This window comes from Schistocerca serialis, chromosome 3 (genome assembly GCF_023864345.2).
Source record: "Schistocerca serialis cubense isolate TAMUIC-IGC-003099 chromosome 3, iqSchSeri2.2, whole genome shotgun sequence".
NCBI classification, from domain to species: domain Eukaryota; kingdom Metazoa; phylum Arthropoda; class Insecta; order Orthoptera; family Acrididae; genus Schistocerca; species Schistocerca serialis.
The window spans coordinates 321,274,730-321,289,985 of NC_064640.1; the positions used below are offsets into that span (position 1 = coordinate 321,274,730).

General features: G+C 43.2%; 1 protein-coding gene across 2 annotated transcripts in view; it reads left to right on the forward strand.

The window, feature by feature from the left end:
- The window catches only part of LOC126470131 (vacuolar protein sorting-associated protein 41 homolog), a 153,736-nt gene that overhangs the window by 54,273 nt on the left and 84,207 nt on the right, over window positions 1–15,256 (forward strand). For both annotated transcript variants that reach the window (XM_050097747.1, XM_050097746.1), the window contains exon 7: window positions 5,255–5,473. In XM_050097747.1, coding sequence (XP_049953704.1) covers window positions 5,255–5,473 — 219 coding nt within the window. The remainder of the gene's footprint in view (window positions 1–5,254; window positions 5,474–15,256) is intronic.

Sequence of the window (15,256 nt, forward strand, 5' to 3'; positions counted from 1 at the left end):
GGACAAAGCTTCAATGTGTTTATGGATGCCAGTCCCCTACAGGTGTACCTAATGTCTCTGTGAATGGTATTGGCTAAATTGATCCAGACACTGTTGCTAAACATTTTACTTTGCATTATGCTGAAGCCTCTGTGTCTGAGAATTATCAGTCTGCATTTCATATCCTCAAACAGTGGGTGGAGCGAATTCACTTACCTTTCACTACACAGCACCTGGAGACGCACAATGCTCCACACAGTGAGTGGGAATTCCTCAGTGTCCTAGTCCTTCACCGTGACACAGCTCCAGGCACAGGCGCCGACTCCATGGGGCCTGAGGGGGCCCTAGCCCCCTCAAAAATTCATTTGGGGGGGCTTAGCCCCCCCCCCCCCCCAATAATTTAAGAAATCACAAAATTATGGTGGAATATTTTATTTCCCTTGTTTGATGATAGTATGATAGTTACCTTTTAAAAGACATTCAGTAATGAGTTAAAACAAATAATTATTATGGTAGTAAGCAGGTTAACTGAAAACGAGTGGTGTGAATTGTAAGAGTGTTACAGTGCTGTGGGCACAGTTAGAATTTGTCCTGGTGCGCGAACCTTCGGGTAAAGTCTGCCGCCGGCAGGCCAGTGCTGCGGCTGGAGTGACATCAAAAGGACTGGAGCAGAAGCACCTGGAACCCTCAGTTTCAAAATATTAGTACTAGTTCAGTACTGTATTACTATATTACTATAGTACTGTATTAGTTATTTTCAAATACTTAAATATTTTTAGGGTGTAAGACCCAATTGAAACCCGCTATTTACGTACTTTTTGACTGAAAGTATTAGGCATAATGCATTAACTTTATTAACTCTATTAAAGCATTAACTTTGAGATATTGTTTTTATTTAATGAACCCTGAGCCTTATTCAATGTAAGCTTAAATTAGCTGTTTCACTTATTAGTCAAAGTGCTATTACTGTGCAACAACAATATTTCATGTTTTATTCTTTTAATGATAGTTTAGGATTTATTTAAATAGAATTTCAGTCTTTTCAGAGCTGTATATTCACTCCTCTGTAACAGTCTACAAGCATGATTATTACTGTAAATTAAATTACCTTTTTACGAAAATCCCATGCGTTTTTATGTTTCGTTTCTTTTTTCAAAGCCAAAAAAAGCTTGTCGAGTTTCCCAGAATGCCGAGTTGTCGAGAGTCCAGTTTTCGGGGTTCTAATGTTGATCACATGACTCTAAAATGCTAAAAAAACCTTTAAAACTCACCATTTTTGTCTAAAATTTAGAAAATTTCCCAGGGCAAGACCCCCAGTATAGCCCCCCCCCCCCAATATTTTTTATAAGTTGGCACCCCTGGCTCCAGGTACAGACTGCATCCACAGACAAAGGCTCAAACACCTATCGGTAGATAGCTAGTGGCATGTCCTTGCCATTTTCAAGTGGATCTGAAGCAAGGGTGAGTTCCTGTCTCATTGGTGAGAAAGTGTCATTGTCCCAGTACTGAAACCGGGTAACCACCACCTTGAGATGGACAGCTGTCATCCAGTTAGTTTCGCTAATGTTCTCTGCAAGCTGCTCAAACATATGATGAGCTGGCGGCAGTGTTAGTACCTTGAGTCTTGGAGTCTTCTGGCCCCGTCCTGGGGTGGTTTTTGCCAGGGCTATTCTACTGCTTACAGTTTGGTCCACCTGGAGTCTGGGTGTTTTTGCCCAGTACCAACACCTAATTCTTCTTTAACTTACAAAAGGCTTATGACACCACATGACATCACTACATCCTTGTTACCCTACGTGAGTTTGGTCTCCGGTGCCTGCTCCCAACTTCGTCACACCATATATTCTGGGTTCAAGTCGGTGCTTCCCACATATACAATAGAATGGGGTTGTGCAGGGCTCCTTATTGAGTGTGCCCCTTTTTCTAGGTGCTATCAGTGGTCTAGCTGTGGCTGTAGGTTCTACAGTGTCACCCTTCCTGTATGTTGACAATTTTTGGATTTACTATTGCTCCTCAACTGTGGATGTTGATGAACACCATGTTTGTTCTTGCACTAGCAAGACATTATTAATCGACAGTGACCCTGTGAGTAGTCTTTGAGCTATCAAGCAGTGCTACCGTTGACATCCATCGATTGTGACTATCGAGGATCTCCTTTGTAATTTGTACCAAGCTGAATGGTCGACCATCTTTGTATGGACTCACGTCATGTTGGGATCCCAGGGAATGAACGCACTGAACAGTTGGCCAAGTTGGAATCTGAAGATGGGGGTACTGGAACCGGACCTTCGATCGACAGTACGCCGTCAATTTTTGGAGGCTTGGAACGTTTATTGGCATGCCCTAGTTTCTCAGAATAAACTGCAAACCATCAAGTGGACCATTGCCAAGTTTCAGTCTTGCCTTTGTGCTCATGGTAGGTTATCTACTGTTCTCTGTTGGCTTCACACTGGTGTTTCGTAGCTGACCCCTGACCACATTCTCCAACATGAAGATCCACAACACTATCAGTGTGGTGCCCATCTGATGGTGGCCCACATCCTACTGAACTGCCCTAATTTGACCACCTTACACCAAAATATTAGCTGACGCATTGCCTCTGGTGCTAGCGAATGATGCCAAAACAGCTGATCTGGTTTCCCATTTTACAAATGAAATTGATTTCTACTCCTCAGTGTGACGTAGGTCACATTAGCCTCGTTGGCTGCTTGAGGGATTGGAAGGGTGCCCCATCACCTGCTCCAACCCAGGGGCCCCATGGCTGCCCTTGCACCTCTGCTGTTCCTGATCTATATAAATGACCTGGGTGACAATCTGAGCAGTTCTCTTAGATTGTTCGCAGATGATGCTGTAATTTACCATCTAGTAAGGTCATCCGAAGACCAGTATCAGTTGCAAAACGATTCAGAAAAGATTGCTGTATGGTGTGGCAGGTGGCAGTTGACGCTAAATAATGAAAAGTGTGAGGTGATCCACATGAGTTGCAAAAGAAATCCGTTGGAATTCGATTACTCAATAAATAGTACAATTCTCAAGGCTGTCAATTCAACTAAGTACCTGGGTGTTAAAATTACGAACAACTTCAGTTGGAAAGACCACATAGATAATATTGTGGAGAAGGTGAGCCAAAGGTTGCGTTTCATCGGCAGGACACTTAGAAGATGCAACAAGTCCACTAAAGAGACAGCTTACACTACACTCGTTCGTCCTCTGTTAGAATATTGCTGCGCGGTGTGGGATCCTTACCAGGTGGGATTGACGGAGGACATTGAAAGGGTGCTTATTTATGTATTTGTTGCTACTAGTTTCGTGGTCACAGCACCTTTTTCAAGAACATCTGTTATTGGATCATACAGAATGAAAGAAGAGAACACTTCACATTTGCATTAAAATAAATGAGATCAAGATGCATTTTCACTGAGTTTAGTAAATGGTGGACAGCCATCTGGCATAACCAAGTGCCTGACATTGTACTAACACATTTTTTCATTTATTTCAGTGCTATGCAATGTTGTTCTGCATAAACATCTCACTCTCTGTGCTGTGTAGACCAGGATGTTACACTTTCTAATGTTTTAACCATACCACTTTCCATACTATCCTGTCTTACATTTGGTATAAAGCTTGAGCAGATGATGTACTTTGTAATTTTTTACATGTGCATCAAATAGATGCCTATGGGGTAAATTCTGCTCTGAAAAATGTAGGTTGATAGTCTATTTTATTTCAGTTGTATTATATTGTAATCATTATTTCTTCTTGGCTGTTTTACTGCTTTCAAGTATATCATACCTGTTTCATTCCAATGATGAAGTGTATTGCTATTTGCTTAGCAGATAATGTAGCCACCAGTAAGCCACAGCTTCAATGTCTATTCTTTAGAAATGAGTTAATGTGCTAAATATTTGATATTAAGCATGTGAGTGAGAAAAACTGTAGAAAAAGTTTGAAATTATGCTTAAATTTTGTTGGAAGTCACTAATACTGGATGAATATAGTCTCAGTAACTTTCTCTCCATTTTAAGCAAAAGGAAGTTTTCAGGCATATCAATGTTAATGATGTCGAATCTTCTGAACTATGTGCTGTACAGTGTTATAATTTTGCAGGTGCTTTCAGTGATACATGTATATATTGACTGCGAAGTGTGGTGTGAACATTATGTCTGATGCTGAAGTTTTACTGCATAAACAGTGAAAATGTAATAAATGATAAACGTTTTTTCCTTTCATCATTTTGTGAGGGGTGTTGCTGAGAAAAAGTTTCCTAAAGATTTGAAATTGTGTGTAAAGTTTCTTGGAAATCTCCAAGTGCCCTCCTCCTTAAATATGCAATGAATAAAAGTCCCATTATTTGTGCCCCATCAGTTATACTGCCTCAAGACAAACACACAGTCTCTAACTGCAATACTTGTCCTATTGTGTAAAACATTTAACATAAGATTATGCCCCTTAATGACTAGGTTATGACAATTGTTTAAAATTTTAAATTCAATCAATAAATAGGCAAAATATTGAAAATCAAATTTTGTTTGCCCGGTGGAAGCTTTTAGATAAGCAAATTGCAACTGATTTTGTGTTCTGGATTCTGGGATTATCACTTAGTAATTATCTATTACAAAAAGTAAGGATTACTGTCGTATCGAGCATTACATAAATTAGATTATAACAGCAGTATACTGCTAGTAATTCACAAATAGTTTGCTAACTCAACTTACCATATATTTTATCTAAGCTAAGTAGTTTTTACTTCCCATTTTTATTGAAATGAGTCTGTTGACTTTAGTCTTATGTTGTATGTTAATAATTTTCGTCTTTTACAGCCAATTGAGAGACTCAGTGGATGCATTTGGTTTCAGCTCACACAATTCTCTGCTACATATATTTATTTTTGTACCTGATAATGGATTAACAGCCATAAATCATCTAGTTAAACAATAAATATTTTAGAATATTATGCAAGTGTCACATTTTTTATTCATAATGTAATTTGCCAACATTTGTATCTTTATGCTGAGACTCAATTTTTATTTGTCATTTGTATGCAAGTGTGCTTGATCATGGAGTTTTGATCCAAAAATTAGTAGCATAGAAACAAAAATAAATAAAAAATAATGTCTAGCTGTGGAAATTCTATTTCCAGACAAACACTCATACATAACTCAAAATTTCCATTCAACATTGTCAAAATATATTGTACAATGATACTATTGAGATGGTTTCCTTCTATTCAGTATATACCATCAGTAGTGCTGAATACATCAATTTCTTGTTACAGTGTCAACTTTCACTACAGAATTTTACATATGTGGAATTGGACCATTAAACAGTAATTTGGTGTTACTGGGATATTCAAAAGAGCCAGATTCTAAAGGCAAAGCACAACGGCCACAATTATATGTAGTGGAACCAGGAACTGATGATTATACTGAAATATGTACAGATAGCCTTTCAATGAGAGGTTACCAGGAGTACAAATGCAATGAGTATCATCTGGGTTAGTATTCATATATATTTTCATTAAATGTATGAATAGTTTATAGAATATTGGATTGAACTGTAACAAAAACAAAAATTGCATCTTCATCATTGATTGCAAATGCACAATCTGGTGCCATAATTTAAAGTAAAATATATGACCATGTGCATAGTTAGTGTATGGATAAGAGGAAAAAATGTGACAGTGCTACAGGTCTGCTGTAACCTGGTACAAAGTTCATATTTCAAAATTATGCTTTGTACTGAAATACTGCAACTATGCCCAACTCATTTGTCCCCCCCGCAGGTCCAGGGGTTAGAATAGGCCCGAAGTGTTCCTGCCTGTCGTAAGAGGTGACTAAAAGGAGTCTCCCTCTTTTCGGCCCTATAAGTTCAGGTCCCATTTTATGGTTTGCCCTTCCACTTTCCAAATTCTACAGAAGTGCGAGCCATATGGGGAAGGACGCCTTACATGGTGCATGAGTTATCCATAGCACTCTTAGATTCGATCTCCTGAACCTCTTGTCATAATGACTTCACATCTCCACCTGCAATTCAACTATTCGGGTGAGGACACTTTCTGGGGTATGTCATCTTCTTCCTGTCCTCTTTCGCCCCCATGACAAGATTGGATTTCTCTGTGCCCAATATCCAGCATGGTAGCCAGTCCATTGTGGTGGGGCCATCATGTACCCATTTGGTGGAAGCCCCCTGACAACACAGGGGTGGCACTGCTGATGCCTGAGCAGTAAACTCCCCACGTATGCCAAGGAGTAGATGTCTGTCTTCCTGGGGCATCAGGACTCCCGGCAATGGCCATCATGTCAGGTGGCCTTTGCTGAGGCTGGGTGGTGCCCGTGGGGAGAGCCCCTGATCGGAGTGGGTGGCATCAGGGTGGATGACCCGTGACGAAGTGGACTAAGTCATCTTTCTCTGGGGACCAAATCGCCCCAGAAGTCTCTAAGAAAATAAAGGTTGATTTCATTGCTGACAGATATGCCCCTAAATCGTTCCCCTCCCTTGCAACACCTTGGGAGGAACATAAGGCTTCAAAGTGACAGAATTCATATTCGCCCTGTTACTTGGTGTACAGCAGAATTGATGGGTACTCCTTTCTGGAAACAAAGCCTCTGTATTTTGCTGAGCACATGGAGGATAAGTTCAGGGAACTGACAGCACTGTCCAAAATGCACAATGGGATTTTTTTGATTCGGACGGCATCCCCAACCCGGTCCCAGGCATTACTCGGCTGTGACAGGCTGGGTGATATTCCTATTTCAGTCACTACCCACAAAAGCCTCAATATGGTCCAGGGAACTATTTTTCATCGCGACCTGCTATTACAGTCCGATGCCGAGCTACGTGCCAATTTAGGACAGCAGAGTGTTCATTTTATCCAGTGCATTTATAGGGGACCCAAAGACAATAGGGTTGCCACTGATGGGCTTCATCTTGGCTTTTGAGGGTGATTCGTTACTTGAAAAGGTCAAGGTGATGGTGTACTGATGTGACGTCAAAACCTATGTCCCTCCCTCTATGCGGGGGGAAATTTGGGCACATGTCCTCCCAGTGCCCTTCCAGCACCACATGTAGAGACTGCGGACATTTGCTGCATCTGAATACTCCATGTGCACCTCCTCCAACCTGTGTGAACTGTGGACAGCATCACTCCCTCTTCTTGCCAGACTGCCTGGTACTCCAAAAGGAGAGCAAAATTATGGAGTACAAGATCCTGGACAGGCTGTCTTACCACGACGCTAAACTCAAATATGAAAGACTGAACCCTGTTCCCATGCTATCTTCTTATGCTGCCTCCATGACGGCATCACCATTGATGATGCTGTTACACCCATCATCTAAGGTTACTCCAGTGGGCCCTCAGGGCCGCCCATCTTCCTCCCCCTTCCAGTTGGCTGGGGGCATGTCTTCTTTCGTTGCTCCCAAAGTATCTACTTTGGGAGCAAGGTGTCCCAAACCCAGCGGACATCGGTCCCCTCCCCCAGCCAGAGAAGTAACAGCCCTTGGGACCCTCTCTCCCAAGGTCTCCACTAATGCCACAGCGGACACTCACCAGTGGCTAAAGGAGCCAAAAGCTGTTGGATGAAGAGCTTCGGGTCTTCCTCCATGCCTGAAGCTACTTCGGAGAAGTCCTCCCAGCAATCCCCTAAAGAGAAGCAAGAGGGTAAGCAAATGAAGAAGAAGAAGAAGAAGAAGAAGACTAAGAAACAGGACCCTCAGGTGGCCCCAACATCACCACTCACTACCAATCCTGCATATGTAGATGAGGTGGAGATCTTAGCATCCACTGAGGACCCGGATCTCACTGATGCCTCATCCGCAGTGGGAATCGATATAAATACTCAATTGGCGGCAGCAGGTGGCCCTGAGGTGTAACCTGCCTCCTTGCATGCTTCATGCCTTCCGAGCCTCATGATAATGTCACCCTCCAGTGGAATTACTGTCTTTTTTTTTTTTTTTTTTTAACCACCTGGCTGAGCTACGGCAACTGTTAAGCTTTACACCTGCTTTCTGCATTCCCTCCAGGAAGACTGATTTCCAGCAATGGGAACCCCTGCCCTCCACGGCTATAGAGGTTATTACAAGAGTCAGGTGCAGTTTGCGTCTACGTCCTGAACGCGGTATGTAGTGAACCCTCACACTCCTCTTGAAGCTGTGGCTGTCAGGATAAGGACGATGCAGGAAATAACTGTCTGCAACATATATCTTCCTCCAGATGGTGCGGTACCCATGAACCTCTTGGCTGCATTGATTCAACAACTCCCTAAACTTTTCCTACTTTTGGGAGATTTTAACACCCATAACCTCTTGTTGGGTAGCACCATGCTTATTGGCCGAGGTAGAGATTTCGAAAATTTACTGTCTCAGCTCAATCTCTGCCTCCTAAATCCTGGGGCCCCCACACATTGCAGTGTGGCTCATGGTACTTACTCAGCCATTGATGTATCACTTTTCGGCCCAGGACTTCTCCCATTTGTCCACTGGAGAGCCCATGATGACTTGTATGATAGTGACCACTTCCCCATCTTTCTGTCGCTCCCTGGCATCATGTCAACGGACGCCTACCCAGATGGGCTTTAAACAAGGCAGACTGGAAGCTTTCACCTCTGCTGTCACCGTTGGATCTCCCCCATATGGTACCATCAGTATGGTGGTTGAGTGGGTCACTAGAACGATTGTTTCTGTTGCAGAAACCGTGATCCATTGTTCCTTAGGGTGCCCCCGGCAAAAGACAGTACCTTGGTGGTCGCCGGAAATTGCTGAGGCTATTAAAGAGCATAGGTGGCCTCTACAGCGACATAAGTGGCGCCCTACTCTGGAACACCTAATAGCTTTGAAAGGGCTCTGTGCCCATGTTCGCCAGCTTATAAAAAGATGGAAACAGGAGTGTTGGGAGAGGTACGTCCCGACCACTGGGTGCCATACATCACCTTCCCAAGTCTGGACGAAGATCAGACGCATTTTTGGGTACCAGACCCCAACAGGTGTCCCTGGCGTTAACTTAAATGGCATGTTATCTACCTACACAAATGCGACTGCTGAGCACTATGCTCGAGCCTCTGCGTTGGAGAATTATCCCCCAGTCTTTCTCACTATCAAATGACGGATGGAAGGGAAAGCCCTCTCGTTCACTACACGCCACAGTGAACCCTATAATGCCCCATTTACAGATTGGGAGCTCCTCAGCGCACTTGCACATTGCCCTGACACAGCTCCTGGGCCGGACCAAATCCACAGACGAATGATTAAAGATCTCTTGTCCAACTACAAGTGACATCTCATCATCTTCAACTTGATCTCATGCAATGGTGGGAGAGCACCATCATACCAGTGCTCAAACCCGGTAAAAACCCGCATGATGTGAATAGCTAGTAGACGCATCAGCCTCACCAACGTTGTTTGTAAGCTGCTAGAACTTATGGTGGGTCGGCAGTTGGGTTAGGTCCTGGAGTCCCATGGCCTACTAGCTGTATGTCAGGGCGGTTTCCGTCAGGATCGCTTTTCCACTGATAATCTTGTGTCCCTTGAGTCTGCCATATGAACAACCTTTTCCAGATGCCAACACTTTGTTGCCCTCTGTTTTGATTTACGAAAAGCTTACGACACGACCTGGCGACATTGTATCCTTGCCACATTGTATGAGTGTGGTCTCTGGGGCCCGCTCCCGAATTTTATCAAAATTTCCTGGTGCTCCATACTTTCCGTGTCCAAGTTGGTGCCTCGCATAGCTCCCCCCATATCCAGGAGAATGGGGTCCCGCAGGGCTCCATATTGAGTGTATCTCTATTTTTAGTGGCCATTAACAGTCTAGCAGCAGCTGTAGGGTCATCCGTCTCACCTTCTCTGTATACGAACGACTTCTGCATTTCATACTGCTGCTCCAGTACTGGTGTTGCTGATCGGCACCTACAGGGAGCCATCCACAAGGCGCAGTCATGGGCTCTAGCCCACGACTTCCAGTTTTCAGCCACGAAATTTTGTGTTATGCACTTCTGTCAGCGTCATACCATTCATCTGGAACCAGAACTTTACCTTAATGACGATCCACTCACTGTAGTGGAGACATATTGATTCTTAGGACTGGTTTTCAATGCCCGATTGACTTGGATTCCTCACCTTTGTCAGCTTAAGGGGGAGTGTTGGCAGCACCTCAATGCCTTCTGCTGCCTGAGTGATACAAACTGGTGTGCAGATCACTCTACACTGCTGGAGCTCTACAGGGCCCCTGTTCAATCCCACCTTGACTATGGGAGTCTGGTTTATGGTTCGGCAGCACCCTCAGCGTTGTGTTTACTCAAACCTGTGCACCACTGTGGCGTTCAACTGGTGACGGGAGCATATAGGACAAGTCTGTTGACCAGCGTACTAATGGTCAGTGTCCCTCCATTGAAGGTTAGGTGGGTACAACTGCTCACCAGTTACATTGCACACATTCGTAGTTCTCCTGAGCATCCAAATTACCGGCTCATTTTCCCAACCACTGCGGTTCATCACCTGCATCAGTGGCCCAGGTCAGGGCTTATGATTCGTTCGTGTCCCATCCCTTCTGTCCAATCTGGAGTCTGTCCCTTTACCATCTCTGCTCAAGGTCCATTCACATACACCTCCATGGTGTAAACCTAGGCTGAAGCTTCACCTGGACCTTTTGTGTGGCCCTAAGGATTCAGTTAACATCGCCACTCTGCGCTGTCACTTCCTCTCGATTCTTGACATTTTACGGATCTCTGAAGTGGTTTACACTGACGGCTCAATGGCTGGTGGTCATGTTGACTTTGCCTACGTCCACAGAGGCCATATTGAACAGCATTCCTTGACCAAAGGCTGCAGTGTATTCACTGCAAAACTGGTGGCCATATCTCGTGTACTTGAGTACATCCATTCATGCTCTGGTGAGCCGTTTCTTCTCTGTACTGACTCCCTGAGCAGCTTAAAAGCTATCGACCAGTGCTATCCTCGTCATCTTTTGATAGTGTCCATCCAGGAGTCCATCTGTGCCCTTGGAACAGTTCAGTCATTCAGTGGTGTTTGTCTGGGCCCCAGGTCTCGGAATCCCCGGAAATGAACTTGCCGACAGGCTGGCCAAACAGACTACATGGAAACCACTTCTGGAGGTCGGATTCCCCATCACTGACATGTGTTAATTATAACGCCACCAGGTTTTTCAGCTTTGGGAGATGGAATGGCATAGTCTCAGTACCCACAACAAACTGTGTGTCATTAAGGAGACTACAGATGTGTGGAAGTCTTCCATGTGAGCCTCTCACAGGGACTCTATGGTTCTCTGCTGGCTCTGCATTGGTCATACGTGGCTAACACATGGTTACCTCCTCTGTTGCGAGGACCCACCTTGGTGTCGCTGTGGCTCCCCTACGAAAGTCATACACATCTTGCTGGACTGCCCAATTTTAGCCGATCTGAGGCGGTCTTTTAACCTTCCTGGCACCCTACCTTCGGTGTTGGGCGACAGTGGCTCAACAGCAGATTTAGTTTTACGTTTTATTTGTAAGGTTTTTTTTTTATCATACCATGTAAGGCTGTGTGTGTGGCCTTCTCTCCGGGGCCTCCACCCTCCTCCATTTTAACTCTGTCACCCTTTCTTTGCATTTGTTTTTGCTGGTGTTCATCCTGTACCTTCATGTGTTCAGCTTGCCTCGTCTTTTGAGGTGGACATTTTAGTTTGTTGCAGAGTGGCTGGGTCATCCTCTTTTTATTCTTGTGATCAGCCAGCCCAGATCTTCTGCTCTATAGTTTTAAACCTTCTTCTACTTTTGCTTGTGGTGTACGTTTTCCCCATTTTTTGTTCATTCCATTTATTTTATTTTTATGTGGTTTTCCACATTCCTTTTCCACCCTTTTACTTTCCCAAACGTACTTTGGGTGTTGTTTTAGCCTGTGCCTTGTCTGTGTCAGGAAAAATGGATTGATGATCTTGTAGTTTGGTCCCTTTATACCTCAAACCAACCAACCAACCAACTCATTTGTAAATAACATAACTTCATTCATATACCTGTATGTTGCAAAGTTCATTTTATTGTAAAGTTGGTAAAGTTTGAAATGCCCACAAATTTCCAGGACACTAACTGACTTTTGAACTATAATGATAGGGCTGCTCAGGTGCTGGAGAGAATGTACTTCAGAACTCCTACTTTTGCCAAGTGATTACCGTCATCATAACTTACCTCACGGTAGGCATCTGGAGTGCTGTGCATGCTGGATAAACACAAGATAAAGTCAGCACAACAGATATATGCACTTTGAAATTCTTTGTCTCATTTGGCTGCCAAGAACATCTGAACTTTCCGAGAATCCCAGTTTTCTTTTTAATGTTGTTGCACAGTTTTGCCTCCCAAAGTACTAATGTTAGGTTTTCTAGCTCATACTCAAAATAATCAGCAGAGAATTCAGTGAATTTATGAAAAGTAAGATGGATAGAAACTGGAAATATTTATTAAATTACTTGTGCAGTGTTTTACTATGCAGTGGTTCAGTGGTGGGGTCTAAGGAAATTCAAAGGCAATTAACAAAAACTAAACCTTGGTAGCAACTTGAAGGAAAATATTCTGAAATTTTTGAGAGTGAGTCCCCTTGAGCAGTGACTGTGAGAAATTAATGCACAGGGTTTCTTCTTAAAGCACTAAGTGTTGTAAAATTTTTTAAAAACTGTATTTTGTTTATTATTTTGTGTGTCATGTACTTGTAGGGCATGCTAAGTTGAGCACTGTAGATTTTTTAAATTTGATTTCACCAAAATCTTTGAAATATTAAAATTTTTATTTATAATTTTGCATAAGGTGTAACATTATGAAACTGCAGATAAGAGGGCGAAGTTGTATTCCAGTGTACACAAATGGGGGAACAAATTTGATTGTCACTTCCAGAGTGTCCTTTCACTCTGCAGCAGTATGTATGCTGTTTTGGAACTTGCTGCCTACTTGACTGATGACCTCAGGTGTTAAGTCCCATAGTGATTAGAGATCCTAATTAAAACTGTGTACTAGACTGCGAATCGAAACCTGAATCTTGACCTTCCCAGGCAGTGTTCTTAGTGACTGAGCTACCCAGACAAGGCTTGTGACTCACCCTCACGGCCGGCCGAAGTGGCCGTGACGTTAAAGGCGCTGCAGTCTGGAACCGCAAGACCGCTATGGTCGCAGGTTCGAATCCTGCCTCGGGCATAGATGTTTGTGATGTCCTTAGGTTAGTTAGGTTTAACTAGTTCTAAGTTCTAGGGGACTAATGACCTCAGCAGTTGAGTCCCATAGTGCTCAGAGCCATTTGAACCAATCACCCTCACGTATTAACTTCTCTCAGTACCTCTTTTAATTTTCAAACTTTAGAGAAGACCTCTTTCATATAATGATGGACGAGCACTCCTGGAACGAAGGATCTCTTTTTCTCCTCCTCCTCCTCCTCCTCCTCCTCCTCCTCCTCACTTCTCATCCTCCTGCTTCCTCCTCCTCCTCCTCTTCTTCTTCTTCTTCTTCTTCTTCTTCTCCTTCTCCTCCTCCTCCTCCTCCTCCTCCTCCTCCTCCTCCTCCTCCTCCTCCTCTTTTCCTGTTTCTCTACAGGGAAGACATTGTTATATGAGATGTGGTGAAGTTGGTGGCCTGATGCCCTTCCTGACACTGCAACGCCCCCCCCCCCCTCCCCCCACCCATGTGATGGAATTCATTACACCTAGAATAAGTTTCATGTTGGAATATGAGTACATTTTTAAAATATTTGTGTATCGTGTATCTTAGGTGGGACATCGGTACGAACCTGGTACTTACCTAGTTGGATGTGGGAAATGGCCTGAAAACCACATGCAGCCTGGCTGGCACACTGGCCCCTGTCGTTAATCAGCCAGGCAGATTTGATCCAGATCTGGCATGTCTCCCTGTGTCCCAGAAGTGGGCATTTTAATGGGCTTGGCTGTCTGAATAGGTAGAATAAACATATTGTGAAGAAATGATTGCATTCTGGAAACAGTGCCCTAGACTGTGGCTAAGCCACTTCTCTGTAATATTTCTTCCAGGTGTGCTAGTACAGCAAGGTATACAGAAGAGCTTTTGTGAAGTTTGGAAGATAAGAGAAAGGTACTGGTAGAGGTAGAGCTGTGAGGGTGGGTCATGAGTCATGTCCAGATGCTCTGTCAGTAAGAAAGGCAAGATTTCAGGTTCTGTCCTGGCTTGACAAATGGTTTTAATCTGCCAGGAATTTTCAGTTTAATGAGAGTGGTCAAACACTTCAAGCTCTTAAGACTAAAAGTAGATGAATGTTTTCTTGGAGGAATCACAGTTAGGATTTGAGGAAGTAGAAGTTTTTGTCTTCAATGTAAGAGTAGTCTTTTTGCACTATTCTAAATGGTCCATTTCCCACAGACTGGCAATACAACTGTGGAAAGGTGAGTGATAAAGCCCAGATATTTAAAATCTGAGCTGAAGGGCTTCCCTGTGTCAATCTCATTTTATTATGCACAGGAATTCCTTCCACTTCAAAATCTTCATTTTATGGTGCTAAATCATTCATGTGTATATTTTCTACATATTTCTTATGAACTTTCTGTAAATTATTTTTAGTACTTGGTCTGTGACTGAATAGATTTGGTTCAAATGATCTCATGGAATGTAATGGGAGAAGGGAAGCTGGAGGAGGGGCAGAAGAGAGACAGAAAAGTGGCAGTCTTTGCAAATGTGAAAAAAGAATGAACATCAATCATGGTGGAAATTAAAGTCAATATTAGCAGATACTAGAAGAGAGTATCGTGAACCAAGTTCCAGACCTGTTTTGGCATTGGCACTGGTGGTGGAAATAAAGACAATGAAATTTCTGTTCAGAACAAAATGGCTAAACCTATACTCACAGCAAGTTTGCTTTAAAGAGGCAAACTCGGCCTTATCTTCACACTGAAAAAGAGGAAGAATAATAAGAACAACCACCTCCTGCCAGAAAGTTAAAGTATGTTTCCTAGTTTAGCACACTGCAGTCATCAATGAGTTTTCAATGTTTTGCACTACATTTTGAACATGAAAAAAGTTACTGCCCACTGGGCTTCATGACAGCTCACACTCTTCAGAAAGCACATTAGACCAAAATGTTTCACCTGTGTCGGGTCAATACATTTGATTTCTTTAGCCATGTGTTCAATGGACAAGTGCTGAGTGAACTTCTATGATCTCAAGACAAAGGAGCAAACCAAGTAGTAGAAACATGTGGCTTTATTACCACTGAAAAAGGTGAGGATGATGATGAGTGTTTTTAGGACTGTCATGGTGTGATGCTAAAAAATTATGCTTGTAAA